The sequence below is a fragment of the Podarcis bocagei genome, assembly GCF_964188305.1.
Source record: "Podarcis bocagei genome assembly, chromosome: 4".
NCBI lineage: Eukaryota > Metazoa > Chordata > Lepidosauria > Squamata > Lacertidae > Podarcis > Podarcis bocagei.
In genome coordinates, this window is record NC_138128.1 from 44,929,131 (window position 1) to 44,945,447 (window position 16,317).

General features: G+C 41.9%; 1 protein-coding gene across 4 annotated transcripts in view; it reads left to right on the forward strand.

The window, feature by feature from the left end:
- Positions 1 to 16,317, forward strand: part of ARMH3 (armadillo like helical domain containing 3) — a 128,481-nt gene that overhangs the window by 42,887 nt on the left and 69,277 nt on the right. For all 4 annotated transcript variants that reach the window (XM_081192238.1, XM_081192236.1, XM_081192235.1 and 1 more), the window contains 3 exons: positions 9,502 to 9,584; positions 10,631 to 10,757; positions 12,167 to 12,242. In XM_081192238.1, coding sequence (XP_081048364.1) covers positions 9,502 to 9,584; positions 10,631 to 10,757; positions 12,167 to 12,242 — 286 coding nt within the window. The remainder of the gene's footprint in view (positions 1 to 9,501; positions 9,585 to 10,630; positions 10,758 to 12,166; positions 12,243 to 16,317) is intronic.

Consider the following 16,317-nt stretch of genomic DNA (forward strand, 5'->3'; position numbering starts at 1 on the left):
TCCTACTGTATTGTGTATCTCCATTCTGTTCTTCTACACGCCCACACAAAGTTTGCGTTTCTCTTGCTCCACTTTCTTCTTCCCCTACCTTTCTGTTCTTCAGAAGACTCCCAACAGGGAAACATTGCTTAAGCCATCATAAGGGAAGCACATCAGGGTGGTGAGACTTGCAGCTTTAGTTGCAAGGAAAGCCCTCACAGTGTCATACAACTAAAGAAAGTTAGATCAGCATATGCAGCACAAAGGTTTCTTGGGGCAAACCCCACATGTTTAGACAGTATCGGTGATCCTAGCCTCCCATCCAACTTTCGGTTTCCCAGTTCAGATATTCAGAGACTTTCTCAAGAAGCCAAGATAATTTTTCTGAAGCCAGATGTGAAAGGGACAAGGAGCGAACATGCGGGCACAACATGATTTATCAGATCAAGATTGGGATGGCCAAACCAGGCCCAATATGTGTCTTGTATGTGTGTGTGTGTGCTGAACCTGCCCTAGCCTAGGGCATACATGTTGGCACCCCCAACATAATGCATTGTATGTTAAGCTGTCCCTGAAGATTGTTTGGAAATGTTAACTGTCTAGCTGTCCTGTTTTTAATTAGTTAAATTGTATGGAGGAACTTCTCTCAATGAAAACAACATTTAAAAAACAAACAAACATTGGGATGAGGGTAATTATTAACTTGTTAATTACGAACCTGTTTGAAATCTGATCTGCTTCAGAGGCCCTTCTTCAGGTGCCCTCCTTGTCAGAAATTAGGTGGATGACAGCTGGGAAGCGAGTCTTTTTAGTAGTAGCTCTCCATCTTTGAAATACTTGCTCCAGATAAACTCAAGAGACAGATAATGCTATTTCATTTAGGTACCAGTTTAATGCCTTTTTCCTTAACAATATTTTTTAAAAATTATGCTTCGCTATCCACTATTTTTGCTATGTTTATGTTATCTGTGTTTAATAGTGTTTATAAAATAATAATAAGAATAATAAGAATAATAATTTTATGTAGTTCTATAATTTTACTATTTGAAGGCTTTTTTTAAAAGTCAGAATGCAACATTAACAATTGTGATGAATAAAAAATATGTCATCATTTTGACTAGCCTGGATAGGGGTGTTCTGATCTGTGGTGGCATGACCTTTACAACAGCAGAATTTCCACTCTTGCTTTGTTACTCCAGCGCCAAGAACACACATTTTGTATTGTGAGTATCAAGTGTATTTGTCAGACAAACATTGGAATAAAAAATAGAAATCAAAACACATGGATAAGGCATTCGTGCAATTTAAATCAATCAATCAATGCCACTTCAAGTGCTGCATTTTGTTCAGGATAGCCCATGTTATGAAGGGTGTTGATAACCTAGCACTTAAAACAGTTGTATTGCCTAGGCGCTGAGGATTTACCCACAGCACCACCCGTGTTCCCAGTGAAGGTTCACTGGGAACGCGGGTGGCACTGTGGGTAAATCCTCAGCGCCTAGGACTTGCCGATTGCATGGTCGGCGGTTCGATTCCCCGCGGCGGGGTGCGCTCCCGTCGTTCGGTCCCAGCGCCTGCCAACCTAGCAGTTCGAAAGCACAATGAAGTGCAAGTAGATAAATAGGTACCGCTTACTAGTGGGAAGGTAAACGGCGTTTCCGTGTGCTGTGCTGGCTCGCCAGATGCAGCTTGTCACGCTGGCCACGTGACCCGGAAGTGTCTGCAGACAGCGCCGGCTCCCGTCCTATAGAGTGAGATGAGAGCACAACCCTAGAGTCTGGCAAGACTGGCCCGTACGGGCAGGGGTACCTTTACCTATTGCCTTCACTGAAGTTCTGTATGTCCATATTTTTAAAGTAAGAGTACTTATGTAGATCTTAGCACAGTTTATGACATTCAGTGATCAGGTGGTAGATTGCAGAGTATCCATTCACGGCAGGCATTTCTTCTGCCTGTGGCGTTGTGTGGCCAGGCACACCTCCGCTTTCACTTATATATCCCCAGCTCCCTTTTGGCAAAATCCCATTGCTTTCTTGGCTGATTGACAGCAAGCCTTCCAGCACAAGTAGTGTCCCCTGGTAATTGCCTGCCATGTCCATGAATTCTGGGGGAGACTGTGCCTCAGGGAAGTTTGATGCACTTGTTTGTAAGAAAAGAACATCTATTTCTAGAGCAAACTCTGAATCCATGAGTATCTCTCTGGAGGACGGTGCTGATACCTCGCTGTCAGACCCTATTTGTAAATAACCCTCTCTCTCACCAAGTGTGTTTTGATCACTCTTGTGTCACAATTTGATTGGTGCTTAGTGTGGCGGGTTCCTGCATCCTGGTTAGCAAACAACCCCCTGCTACTCCCTTAGGAGATTTCTTCCTGGAGTTTTCCTGCTTCCTGCCTTAGAGTAGTTGTTGTTAAGACATCATGGTATTATTACAAGTATAATGTGCAGGCCTCAAAAGAATTGCTTTGGAAGTGGAAAAATAGAAATATACTGACGCTGCCGCCTTAGGGCAATCTCAGTTGCTTTATGTGGAAAGTGTGTCTATCCACAAAGGGTTTGACCAGGCTGTGTTTACCTGATGGCATTCACTCTGGCAATAGTTAATTCTAGTTGCCTGTTGGCATTAAGGTACAAACCAGAGATCCTAGTGCTACGGTCTGCTCAGCTAGCTAGGTGTGCCTCATGCCACTGCCTGTGATGGCCTTTCAGTAGATAAAGGAACTTGAGGTTTCTGCTTGATTTTCTTTATTCAACCTGGTTGGTATTGCAGGAATAATACCTGTCTTGTTTCATCTAGCTGTCATTGAGCATTGTAAGAAGGGTACTCTGGCTGAGTGAGCTGAGCCACTTCTGAAAGATGTCAGTATTTTTAGAAGTTTGTTGTGAAGAGTGGTTCACCAACTCCCTGCTCAAGCATTCTTAAGGAAAATAAGCTTTGTTTACTTCCATTTGTTCTGCCTTTGACTATGGACAGCAGTTGAATCATCTTTATTCCATTGTGTATTATTTTTGCACAGTATTATTTTACTCTGTGCGTATATGTACATACTCTATATCATTACTAAAATTGTACCCCAGCCTCTTCTCCCCAGTTTACCCTCTAGATTAAGTGCCTCCTTCTTTCAGTTTTGTCTCTTAGCCAAAGCCCTTGGCTTCTTCTTAGCCAAGCCCTTGGCTCTCTTTATTGCTCTCTTCAGAGCCCTCTCCAGTTTGTCTAATATACTGTATTTTTCCATGTATAAGACTCCCCCTATTTTGGCGGACTCCAAATTAAGAAAACACCCTCTCAGCACTACCCATGTATAAGGACAAACCCCAATTTTAAACCTAATTTTTTGGTGAAAAAACCTAGTCTTATACACAGAAAAATACAGTATGTTCCTTCTGTATTGGAAGTTGATTGTGGTGGAAACTCTTTATTGAGAAGCCTGCAGGTGGAAGCTGCTAAAGGAGTAGTTTCTCATAACTGATTTAATTATTGATTTTATTTGCATAATTAACCTTCTCAGAGCATTTAGTCTAGATTATTGTCCATTATTTTGGACTTATTTCACCTAATTATTGCCCCTTCCTCAGCCAGCCAGCTTGAGGAATTAATATCTTACCTGTGGGATCTTGCCACCTCCCCCTAGAGGCCAGTGCATATGTAACATTTGAGATTATTTTTAAATATGGTAAAGAAATTGCAAGTGTACTAGAAGATGCTCTTAGCTCATTTCTCTCCACCACCCCATTCCCCTAATCTATCTTAATCTGTTTTCAGTGTTGAGAGTCATCACTACCTTTAGTGATTAATGCCAACTAGAATTTTACACTTAGCCTTAGTTTTGGTTAAAGTTGAAGTCTTCCGCTGCTTAGACATATTTATCTGAATACCTCTGTTTTGAAGAAGATTTGCTTACTAGCACCTGGATGGACTTTCTGCCAGCAGTAATTCAGTTGTCTCCATGGCTGCTCAGAAGTTCCTGTGGTTCCCCCTTCCTTTCTCCTGCTGCTGGACTATGGGCAAAAAAAGCCAGTCTGACTTGTCATGTCATCTGAACCTGGGTCATGGTTTGTTTCCAAACAAGCAAGAAACAGTAACCAAGGTTTGTTCTTGTCTTATCATTTGGGGGGGGGGGAGCACCGTAGGGACTTTTGAGCATTGTGCACCAGCATGCTGCTCATTCATGTTAAGTCATAGTTTTTTATTTAAGCTATGGTTTATTTAAACTATGGTTAGTGTGACCCGTGGACTGGGCCACTGAGTCAGAGAACATACATTTGATGTCCAGATTTACATGCAGCCTTGCATGACTTAGCATTAACTTCTTTGCCTGCAACAGTGTGTTGGTATTTCATATATGTTTCATTTTATTTTTAACACTCTCCTAAAAAAAGAGAGGTGACAAACAGCATTGTGGATGCAGAAGGAATTTTCTGCATTTTGAAAATCAACTGGGAAGGCCTTTTGTTTCCTTTCAAAAATCTGCACAAAGTCCATAGTTCTCTTCTGCTTCTTCTCTTCTGAAACTTTGACCCTAAACAGGAGGTAGAATAAATCTGAGAATTTTTCGTTCATTCAGGAGTTGAGTGCTGACATTAGGAACTGACACAATATGCAGTATAGAGGGATGGATTTGGTAGAGCACCTTTGGTAGAGATGTTTGGTTGCCGCCTCTTTTTCTGCTTTGAGAAGTGGGGCATCAGTAAGAGTTAAAAGTCCTGGAGCTGGAGTTGCCCCTGATTTTTCAGAAAATAGGCAAATAAACCCCCGTCTCTAGAGTGCCATGAAGGACTTAGGAAAGTTGCATTTAGAGACTGGACCTGTGCACAATGCCTAATCTCTAACTATATTGTACCTCAATGGAGATAATGATTTTTAGCACATCTTATACAATTTCAGCAGGGTGTTTCCATGTCTTTCTACCTGACCTGCTTTTGCCAAACAGTTATATAAGGTTTTGGCCTAGTAGTAAGAAGAGGCAAGCAGTAAATCCCATGAAGATGTTCTCTGTTCTGTTATACCACCAGCACCTGCCTTTGATGCAGAACTTTGTGCAAACCTTCCTACCTTTCTTTTTTCCACTTTCTTGAATTTCTCCTCTTTACCCCCACCTGCTTTGCAGATTGTTCAGATACCAAGAATGAAGTATAATATAGTCTTTTCTGTTAGCTTCAGGTTTCCATACTATCCTGAATGAATTGTGCAGCTTGGTGTGGGTTCTATAGCTAGATAGTCAGGAAGTGGATAGTGGCTGGCCAAATCGCATACCACTCTTCTCAGGGGGTTCTCACAAAGGGAACAGGACCCAAGCATTTCCCCCTGCTATAACAGACAGCTCAAAGCTCCTGCTGAGTACTGGAAGTGCCAGTTTGCAGACTAATCAGAGCTATGTGAGCTGGAGAGCCATACGAATTTGCAGCCATCTTAATAATAATAAAAAAAAAGATTGAGAAAACAGCTTAAAAGCAGGTTACCCTACTTTTTTTCTTTGGTTGCTTTTATCCCAGTGAGAGGAAATTGAGGGAGAGTAGTAATCTGGGCAATTAGACGAAATGCCAGTGCTGTCAGTTGTGGACACGGCCTGTAACTTTTGTACTGAGCTTCTAGTTTGCTCTTGCTTCCTAGTCTGGGGTACAGGTGGATGTTTTTGGGTCTTTTTATATTAAGAGTTCAAATGGTAGCAGCCAGAGGAGGAGCCCCTTGAGAATGAATGAAGTACGGAATAAATTTTTGTGCCCCTAAGTGGTGTAGTGTTTAGTCTCCTGCCTTTCTCTTTCTGTCTCTTTCTTCTCTCTTTCCTGCTGAGTTTCAGCAGTTGGGGGACCTGAAATTGCTCTCAGTGCTTCAGGGAATGAGGATGCTAGGATATTTTGTGGCAACCTGTGACAATTCAGAAAAGCTGGTGTTTTCCCCCCCTTTGGAGATGCATAGATCACTGAGACTCTGCTGTTCTTTATAGCTGGGGTGTGTGGACGTAGCCAGGATTTATGTTAGAGGGACAGGCTTTATGTGGGGGTGGGGTGGGGCAGAACCAAGCTGTCTACAACACGATTGGTCAATTAAGTATTTTTATTTATTGATTTGGGTGCGACAGATGCCACCCCCCCGGCTAAACCCATGCTAAGCACCAACCTAGATGACCACCAACCTAGATGGCTTTAAAGAGGATTAGACAAATTCATGGAGGAGGAGGCTGCTGACATTATTAGCTATGATGGCTGTGCTGTGCATCCACAGCTGGAGGCAGTAATGCTTCTAAGTACCAATTGCTGGAAACCACAGGAAGAGTGTTCTTGTGTTTGAATCCTGCTTGCAGGTTTCCCACAGGTATCTGGTTCTGTGATAACAGGGTGCTGGACTAGATGGGCCTTATCCAGAAGACTTCTTATGTTCTTACGTCCTGTACTGGCTACCTATCCTGAGCCCAGTTCAAGGCTGATGTTGACATACAAAGCCATACACAGCTTGGGGCCTGATTCTCTGAAGGAGCACATCTCCCCCTTGTATGTTGAGATCAGCAGTGGAGACGTTTCTGTCATCCATCACTGGGTGAGGTGCATAGTGTGGTGGCATGGAATAGGGTCTTCTTGGTGGTAGTGTCCTGTCTCGGCAGTAGCCTCCCCTATAAGGTACATCTGACACCATCATTGTTCCTCTTTTAGTTCCAGTTGCAATACATACCGTTTTTTCTGGGCTAATATTGGCTGTCCAATTAGTGTACAAATTTTATTTTATGTTACTGTTTCTTGCTTGTTACATATTAGTGTGGTGTTACTGTTGCTTGGATGGTGTATATTGCATGTTACAGTTTTTATTGTTGTTTTAAGTGTAACCCAAGTGTTCTCCATGCCAGAAGCTAGTAGAAGTAGGATCATTTTAAAATAAGAGTTCAGACTTTCAGGGTAGAGATTTTCAGATTCTCCACTAAAACGGAGCAGCCTGTGAATCAGACCTGCCGATAAACAGCCACAGGCAAATTGCACTTCTGCAGACAGTTGTGTGGTGGAGCATTCCATGCACTTGAGCCAGTGATCTCTGTCTGTGGAATTTCTTAAAGCTGAGCCAATGATCAAAGCATATTATAGCTGCTCATGTGAGAAGTGTCCAGTAAACCACCATCACAAAGACTCAGGGCAGCTGTCTTAGTCCCTAGCAGTGATTGCCTTGGATGGTGACATTCACCATGGAGGCTTAGTTACCTTGGAAACATGTTTTAACTGCATCTCTGCTCTGAAGAACCCATTTGAAGCTACTCTTCTGCCCTGAAGGCTGATGCCTCTAAGTACAATATGGGCAGCAGACTCTTTCAAGCTGGAGACAGTGTGGCATATAGGGCATGCCCACAGTCCCCAAAGCACAATTCATTACACTAGCAAATGAAGCTATAAACACAAGACTAGGTATTAACACAGAGAGGCATGTTAATAGCATGAGGACAGTGGGTGGGTGCATGTTACTGCAGCGGTGAGCTCATTAGTGCTCTAAATCTGAGGGGAAACTGTTATCTTCTAAATACAAGGATGAAATGTGTAGGTTTTTTTTAAAAAGGAATTTGCAAAGAAGTTGTCTTTGGTTGTCATGGTTATATCTGTGATCACTAGACCGAGATGGAAATTGCTTCTCTGCCGTATTTGCTTGATTATGTTCTGGCCTAAGATGAGTTTCTAAACATTTTATCTGTCTTTCTGTGATTAACCTGATGTACACCGACACCGGTAAAATAATACTGGATCATGTTATTGGATCATGTGGCCCTCACTATCCTTCAGCTGTTTTCAATCATATCCAAAAGATCAGAGAGCCCCACCTACCCTCAGTGCCATGGTTGGTTCTTACTCCTCTCTTGTTCTATCATCTTCCCTGCAGTTATTGACTTGTGGCTGAAATCTGTTCCAAATGGATGAATATACATTGGGCAGACTCCTCCTCCCCCCACCTTACCCTGCTTGTGTTTTTATCCTACTACTCATATTAACCTGGCCCACCCAATGCCCTATTGAGTAACTCATTAGACCTTCCACAACGTGCCTGATTTTTAACATTGTCTCATGACAGAGGATAAATTCTGAGCATTTCAAGTCTCTAGATCATGGGTAGGCAAACTAAGGCCCAGGAGCCGGATCCAGCCCAATCACCTTCTAAATCCGGCCTGTGGACGGTCCAGGAATCAGCATGTTTTTACATGAGCAGAATGTGTCCTTTTATTTTATATAAAATGCATCTCTGTGTTACTTGTGCGGCCTGCCTGGTGTTTTTACATGAGTAGAATGTGTGCTTTTATTTAGAATGTATCTCTGGGTTATTTGTGGGGCATAGGAATTCGTTCATTCCCCCCCTCCAAATATAGTCCGGTCCCCACAAGGTCTGAGGGACAGTGGACCGGCTCCCTGCTGAAAAAGTTGCTGACCCCCGCTCCAGATAAATGATCAGTTGGCAGCTGGATAATCTTTTGTTCTGGATCCTGCCAGATTGCCCTTGTCTTAAATGGGCTTCCTGTTCTGGGAGTTCTCAGCTAGCGGATTATAGAGCATGTTGCTTTCTTGCACAGTGGTGGTTCTATAAGTAGGAATGCTCTTCATGATAATGCTCTAGCTGTACCTGTAAAATTTGGCTCACAGACTGACATTAAGCCGATCCAGCTAGAAAGTGATGAAGAGCCTTTGACATAAAACTTTTTTGTATGGTTTCCTTACTGGGAAATTTCAGGCTAAGAATTTGATCACAGAACTCCTATATCTACACCTAGCTTTAGAGCAGAAAATTACTGTCAGTTCACATAATCAGAAGGGGATTCTTTCACTTGCCAAATAAGCTCCAAGTAAAACAGAAGTGCCTGTGTTTGAAAATTGCTTTCTATTGTTACCAGTGATTGTAATAACACTGTCAAGCATATAAATTTCTTACCAGTATTCAGAATGCAGCAATTCCTCATAAACCATTCATGAGCCAAACATTTTTCATTTACTAATCTGTCCATTCTCCTTGGGTGACTGTTGATATAAAAGAGGGATGGAGAATCCAGTGGCTAACATTTTCTTCTCTCCAGGCAATACTCCCAAGAGGAATCAAAAGCGACATGTCCTGCCCTAAGAAACCTGGCACTCTGTGTAGTATCTACTTGGGTGTCATGCATGCCATTATAAAACTAGTCAAGCTATTGCAGAGTTGCACTACACCTGCTTCTGCCTTGTGCATCATCAGCACAAATGACAGCTGAGATTGGTTCTCCGTGTCCTGTGCTGTCAGTGTTTGAAACTGAAAGCTGGCAGCTGATTTCCCAGACCCTTGGTGCTACTTAAGGTGCTGACAAGTAGGGGGAGGAAACCCTCTGTGTCAGTTGATTTGAATGGCAACTGACTCAACATGGTATTGAACAGGAAGGATAAATCTGGGACAACAATACATCAGTTTCTGTGCTTGCTTATCTGTGACGGACAGGATTCTAATTAATCAAATGCTTTCTTTGAAGACTTTGAGCAAGTATCTGCTTATGATAATGTAGTTGCATTAAAAAAACTCTTTTCATTCTTTTCTCAGCTCTGATTAATCTATTGAAGTTTCTCTTGTCCAACGAGACTGTTTTGCTGGCAAAACACAACATCTTTACATTGGCTCTCATGGTGAGTTTCTTTCTTGGGGACAGTGAGAGTTAACAGCACTGAATTTAAAACCTAGGAATTAGTGTGGAGCATGCCCACTCAAAAACACACACCAAAAAAACCAGATAGTGATCTTATTGGAGCCATTCTTAGAAGTTCTGTTCTCTATCATGGCATCTCTGTTTTTCTGTGTATCTGGGTTGGGAGCACTTATTTTTGGCTCAAGCTGGAATTGGATTCAAGGACTTTTCCTGCGGCTGGATATCTGTTTGGAATGTCAAAGCATTTGGGCAAGGTGTTCAGTGGAAATGTGAGAGAGGGAGGAAAGCCCCTTCATGTGTATGTTATTGACTGTTGTGCTGTGCGACAAATGGATCTGTCACTGCTTTGGGTAACAAGTGGAGTCTGCTCAAACAAACAAATGAAGCAGTTGCACTGTATCCCCATCCCCTAACAAGACTGAACATACTCAGGAATTCAGCCAGCCTGGAACAGGAACCTTGTACTGGCTTACATGGGAGAGTGGGAGTTCCCCAGCAGAGCTGTATAATGTGAGAGGGCTCAGGTTTGGGCCCGGTTGCTAGATAGGGATGTTCTTGAGAGTGGTAAAAGGAAAATGCCTCCCCCAGCACACCCCACTGCTTTTCTTCCCCTAGCCTAGAAACAGCCCTGTATAGAGCAAGAAAAGGAGGTGTTTTTTTTAACCCTCTCAGGATACTTGCTTCTGTCCCTAAGCTCTGTCCTCTCGCTATTAGGCTTTGGCAGGCTCTCTTCTTCAGTCCTCCAATTTCCTTCCCTCCCTCACGGGAATGATGCCCGCTTTCAGTGTTTTGGGTGGCTTATAACCAGTTTTTATTTTTATCCCTAAATTTATCAGGGAAAGAAAAAAAGTGGTTTATAATCAATTGAGGTGAAACACTTGTTATCTACAAAACACTTGTTATCTATAAACACTTGTTATCTACAAAAATTAAATAATGACTTTTTTATTTTAAATGCTTAGATAACTGCATATATTATATGGCACATTTTTCCTGTAGTAATTCCTATAGCTTTTGTTTTTGAAGGTGGTAAACCTGTTTAACATGTTCATCACTTATGGAGATACCTTCCTTCCGACTCCTAGCAGCTATGATGAGCTATACTATGAAATCATCAGAATGCACCAGAGTTTTGATAACCTGTATTCTATGGGTGAGTAGTGTCGGATGACTTGGTTTGCTGTTGACAAAACACACAGCTATGACAGATAAACTGTGTGGGTGTGAGAGAGAGCAATTGTGTACTCACTGATCAGCATGTGTGCTCACTGTGTGGCTGTCAGTTACCGCATGGATGTGAAATAATCCTGTTCGAAAAGGATAAAGGTTCCTTGTTCTTGGCAAAGGACATTTTGAAAGTGACTCTTCAGGAGCAGACATCCAGAAACGATGCTGTTTGGGTACAGAATTGCCATCTGGTTCACCTGTGTATACATGAAAGTGTGTTTGTTTGCTATTGCCAGGCATATAATATTTAAATGGCGCACGGTGCCCTCATTTAGAGTGAGCCAGTCTGCCGTGCGCAGAGAGTTCCCAGCTGGGAAAATATGCCTTAGTCTCAGGTCAGAGAGCAAGCGCACCCCCCAGAGCCAATCAGCAGCAGGAGTTGGTGTTGTAAACAAGAGGTGAAAAAAGCATTTGATGGATGCACAACAAGGAACCTACTGTACAGAATAGGGAGCACGTAGGCCTGCTAGCATCCACAGAACCAGGTCAAAGCCTCAGAAGCAGTTGGAAAACAACCCCCCCCCCAATACCCTTTTTAAAATAGTGCAGCAAACAGTCTAGATCTGTAAATGATGTTTTTGGGTGGGGGAGTGAAGGTGCAGAGAGATGCAGTGAAATGCTGTAGAGCAAATACTTAGTAGGGAGGCAGAATGAAGGGGAGGAAGGAATGCTGGCAGGGAGACATAACCAAGGAATTATATGAATGCACTTACCTCTGAGTAACACTTTAGAAGGGCTGCCTATAAAGGGCCAGCCCTCCCTGCCTCCCATTGCTTTCCTCTCCTCTTAGAAACATTAGTCTGGCAAGCATATAATAAGGGTTAAATGGTCATTCATAAAAGGGACGTAGTTGATCCACTCACACAGCATGATAATGTTAGAACAGTTACATAAAACTTCGGATAGCCTCTTCCAATAAACATTGATAATAACTTTAAAACAAAAAATTGAATGTACATGCATATTCAAAGTGAAAACAAATAAAAGGAAAAATGTGTTTTCCCATATTGTTTCTGCTGTATGCTGAACAGTGGAGGCAATAAGCTTCTTAATATTTTTGTTTATATGTTGAGCAGTGTAGAAGCAGCACAGTGAAGTTCCAGGAAGGTTCCTTAGGTTGGGATGTGTTTTCGAAGTCTTATCCTCCTTATTATACTACATGCACATTCTTTACTCGTGGTGGTGGTCACATTTGGATGATGCCTGTACTTCATCTAAGATTATTTATATTTTTCTAATAATTTGTTTAGTTACTTGATTGCCTTGGAAAATGTTGTACTGTTGTCAGAATAGGTGCCATAGAATGTAACCTTCCTTTAATCTTTTTTCTTTCAGTTTTGAGGCTATCTACCAACGCTGGCCAGTGGAAGGAGCCAGCCAGCAAGGTGACACATGCGTTGGTCAACATACGGTAAGAAAAGGAAAGTTTTTGTTACTCATTTGTGCATTCTTGCTTTTATTCCCAGAACACTTCAATTTTTGTTGCAGTATAGCATGCTGGTTGGTTTCTCAGCCAGGATATTGGGGTGGGGTGGGATATAAACCTGAAAGAGTCTTGTAGCACCTTGCCCCCCCCCCCAAAAAAGTGCTATGTTGCCTAGTTTGCTGAACATGTTCCCACTTCAGCAGCGATTGCTTTTGTAAACTTAGGGGTACAACAACTCGTTTGTTCTTTAAAACGGGTTAAGGTATGCGTTTCAAAATACATTGTTTTCTAAGAGTAAGATGTAGACTTACTTTGGATAGTCAGGGGCAAGGTGTAAGTATTTGAATGCATCTTTTGCAATACTCTTTGCTGTTCCCAGAAGTTCCACTTTTTAAAGCTATGAGCAAGTGCCTATGAGCTCATCCTCATAATATCCCTGTGGAATGATACATGATTCTGCTGGTAGGGGGGCTGATTGGCTAATGGGCTTTCCTCCATACTGAGGCTCTTACATCTCATGGGGCTTACAGGGGCTGCTGGAATCAATAGTGGCTGGCATGTTGGGTGATGACCTTGGGAGCCTGTCCCCAAGGTAATATTTAAAATGAAAGATTGGAATAAAAACCAATACTTAAAAGCAGATTATGGCCTGAAGAGTATTCCTTTCTCAAGGGGCATGCAAACAACTAATTGCTAGAGCCTGCAATTCATCTTTCTTGAGAGGCTGTTTGAGAATTTGTGTCCCTTGCCTTTTTCGTTCAGCAGTGGTTACTGCTGAAGACTGGAGACTAGCCAGGTTGGGAGAGAAGTTACTTTTAAATGTTTGGGGGTTGTGTAACTGGAAGTTTAAAACTGAACAGCCCCATGATTCACTAAGAAGTACCAAATCTTCCCCCTTGAGTTCCCTAAGAGCTAGTCATTTGTGTCAGGGTAAGAAGGATTAGAAAGTCAGGCACAGAAGTCATGCTTCCCCTGTGACACAAAACTTACCTTTGTTGTGGTGTCTCTCAGGAAGACAGCATGTGGAAAACAAACTCCCTCCAGGCATTTTCCAAGTAATTTTATGTGTCTGTAAACCACCATTAAAGATTCTCTCTGCAGGCCTGTGAGTTTCATGTCCTTATATATAGGTTCTGCAAGATTTACTCTGCTGCGCTCTTTATTTTTCATGAACAGAGTTAAATGAAGCTCTTGGGGACTGATAATGCTCTAAATGTACCAGCTGAACAGGCAGTCATAGGTAGGGGGTTGCTATATAAAATGCCATAGAAGATTGAGCCTGCCCTTGGCATGGTCTGAATCTTTTGGGCGGGGGCGGGGGGGGGGGGACTGCTTAGAAAAGTCTCTAGAATTGAGAGTAGAAACAAAGTGAATTATGCTTGCAAATTGGAGGGATGTGACTGGAGAACAGTCTGGCTGTTATTTCCTCTGCAGGCTCCTTGACAATTATTTACTATAATTGATCTTCTTGGACAATAGGAAAACAGCCACTAGACTGTATTAGCAGTTTTGCAAAGAGAACGATCCTGCAAACCTTTTTGGTGTTAGACTGTTTGCCCAACTAATACTTAAGGCTGCAGTCTTAAACCTGTTTATGTGGGAGTAAGCACCACTGAATTTAATAAGACTTACTTTTGAGTAGACACAGTTAGGATTGCTCTGCAAATCCGTTCCTTGCATTCCACATGTATAAACTTGCATGTAAAACTAAATTAACTTGAATGAGAAATAGTTTCTTACTGATGAATTTCTTACCTGGCAGGCATTGATTCATTATATGTAGTTTTGAGAGGTTAGTTTGTTAAACTATGATAAGTGGCATACTCTTCTCTATTAACTTATGGGTTTTAGTTTTGACCCACAACTGTTTTGATGGAGGTGGCCTGAAATTGCTGGAGCATTGTGCAGATATGTCGTAGTTGGCTTATTTAGGGCTTTCTTAAATTTGTCTCTTCATTTGGAGGTAGTGATGGTAGTTCTGTTCTTCCCTCACTTTCACTCTGGAGATAGATGTTAAAGCAACATGATATTGCATGGGAGGTGTTGGCTTTACAAGTCTTTTCTTGTTCATAATTTTCACCTGCCTCTATCTGCCTGGACCTGCAGGTGCTGAGAGTTGTCCAGGGACTAGGACCCTGGGCAGGCAGACAGCATTGATAGCACTTGTTGCCCCAGGTGTGAAGCAACTGCTGGGACAGCTATATAAAGCTTGCCTGCCTTGTGGGTGGGGCTGCCATAAAGGGGCAACACCAAAGGGAATTGTACCTTTCGGGGTGGCACTTTGGGGGGTTGGAACGAGGGCATTTGCCAGCCTCCTTGTGGTAAGATCAGTGTTTTTAAGGGGGATGGGGATGTTTTAAATTGTTTAATTGTTAAGTATATTTGTATTAGTTTGTATATACATTAATATTGTTAATTGTTTTAATCAATTTTATTGGGATTTTTTTGTTTTTTATATTGTAATCTTACATTTGTGTAATGTAAAGTAGCCTGTGTGTAATTGTGAAGTAGCCTGATACCTATGGGTATAGGGCAGTATACAGATTTAATTAATAATAATAATTTTTCTTGATCCATTTGCTGAAACAGTTGTGGCTTTATAGTTGAGACTTGCAGATGATGTGCAATCTTATGAGATCAGTGTGTAGCATAACATGATTTGAGGACAGTTTTCATTTAGACTTAACAAAGTTTGATCATCTTGTTGTATTCATTGGGGCTGAGATACCATCAGTATGCAACTGATGCGTATCTTTTACCCCCAACCTCTTCGCTTCTGTTATTAGAGCTTTTCTTTGACTTACTGTGATTTTTCCTGATCTGTTCACAGGAGGGTAAAGTTCTGCTCTTGTTTCAGAGTGCTTTAGACTATAGAGTCCAGGCTGGTTGCATAGGCCAATGTATAGTTTCTTTTTATTAGTTCAGCTTATTTTGGATGGATTATTCTTTTTCCTTCATTTTTATGCTTCTTTTAAAAATAGAAATAGAATACAGTTTTCCTCTATTTTACAAATGGATTATGTGCTACTGGGAGCCATTTGGCCATAGGAGGAGGAGGAGGAGGAGGAGGAGGAGGAGGAGGATGATAATAATAATAATAATAATAATAATAATAATAATAATAATAATAATTTATTTATACCCCACACATCTGGCTGGGCTTCCCCAGCCTCCCTGGGCGGCTTCCAGCCAAATATTAAAATACAGCAATACATCAAACATTAAAAGCTTCCCTCAACAGGGCTGCCTTTAGATGTCTTCTAAAAGTTTGGTAGTTGTTGTTCTCTTTGACATCTGGTGGGAGGGCGTTCCACAGGGTGGGCGCCACTACCGAGAAGGCCTTCTGCCTGGTTCCCTGTAACTTGGCTTCTTGCAGTGAGGGAACCACCAGAAGACCCTCAACGCTGGACCTCAGTGTCTGGGTAGAACAATGGGGGTGGAGACATTCCTTCAAATATACTGGACCGAGGCCATTTAGGGCTTTAAAGGTCAACACCAACACTTTGAATTGTACTCGGAAACATACTGGGAGCCAATGTAAGTCTTTCAAGATCGGTATTATGTGGTATTGGTGGCCACTCCCAGTCACTAGTCTAGCTGCCACATTCTGGATTAGTTGTAGTTTCTAGGTCACCTTCAAAGGTAGCCCCACATAGAGCGCATTGCAGTAGTCCAAGCGGGAGATAACCAGAGCATACTGTTCATTTTTTGTAGTACATCATTTGAGGCATTCTTCAGTTTTAAAAAAAGAGGGGAATCATTTCAAAATGTTTTTCTAGTTTAATGCAGGGGATCATTTTATTCTAAATCACTTAAGGGCAAGAGAAGTCACATTAGTGATACCCAAGCTCTGTTGGAGATCTTTTAGTAATCTGGTCCTTGTTGATTGCTCAGCATTTCCCCACTTTTTCCCATATGATACCTTTTGTGCTTGCATGTTATATTTTTTTCTTCAAGGTCTTACATTTTGAGTACTATTTTACACCAGATGTTTGTTTTCAAATGATTTTGAGGCAAAATGCTCTTCTCCTTACCTTCCACTTTGTTTGTGCCATTGGTT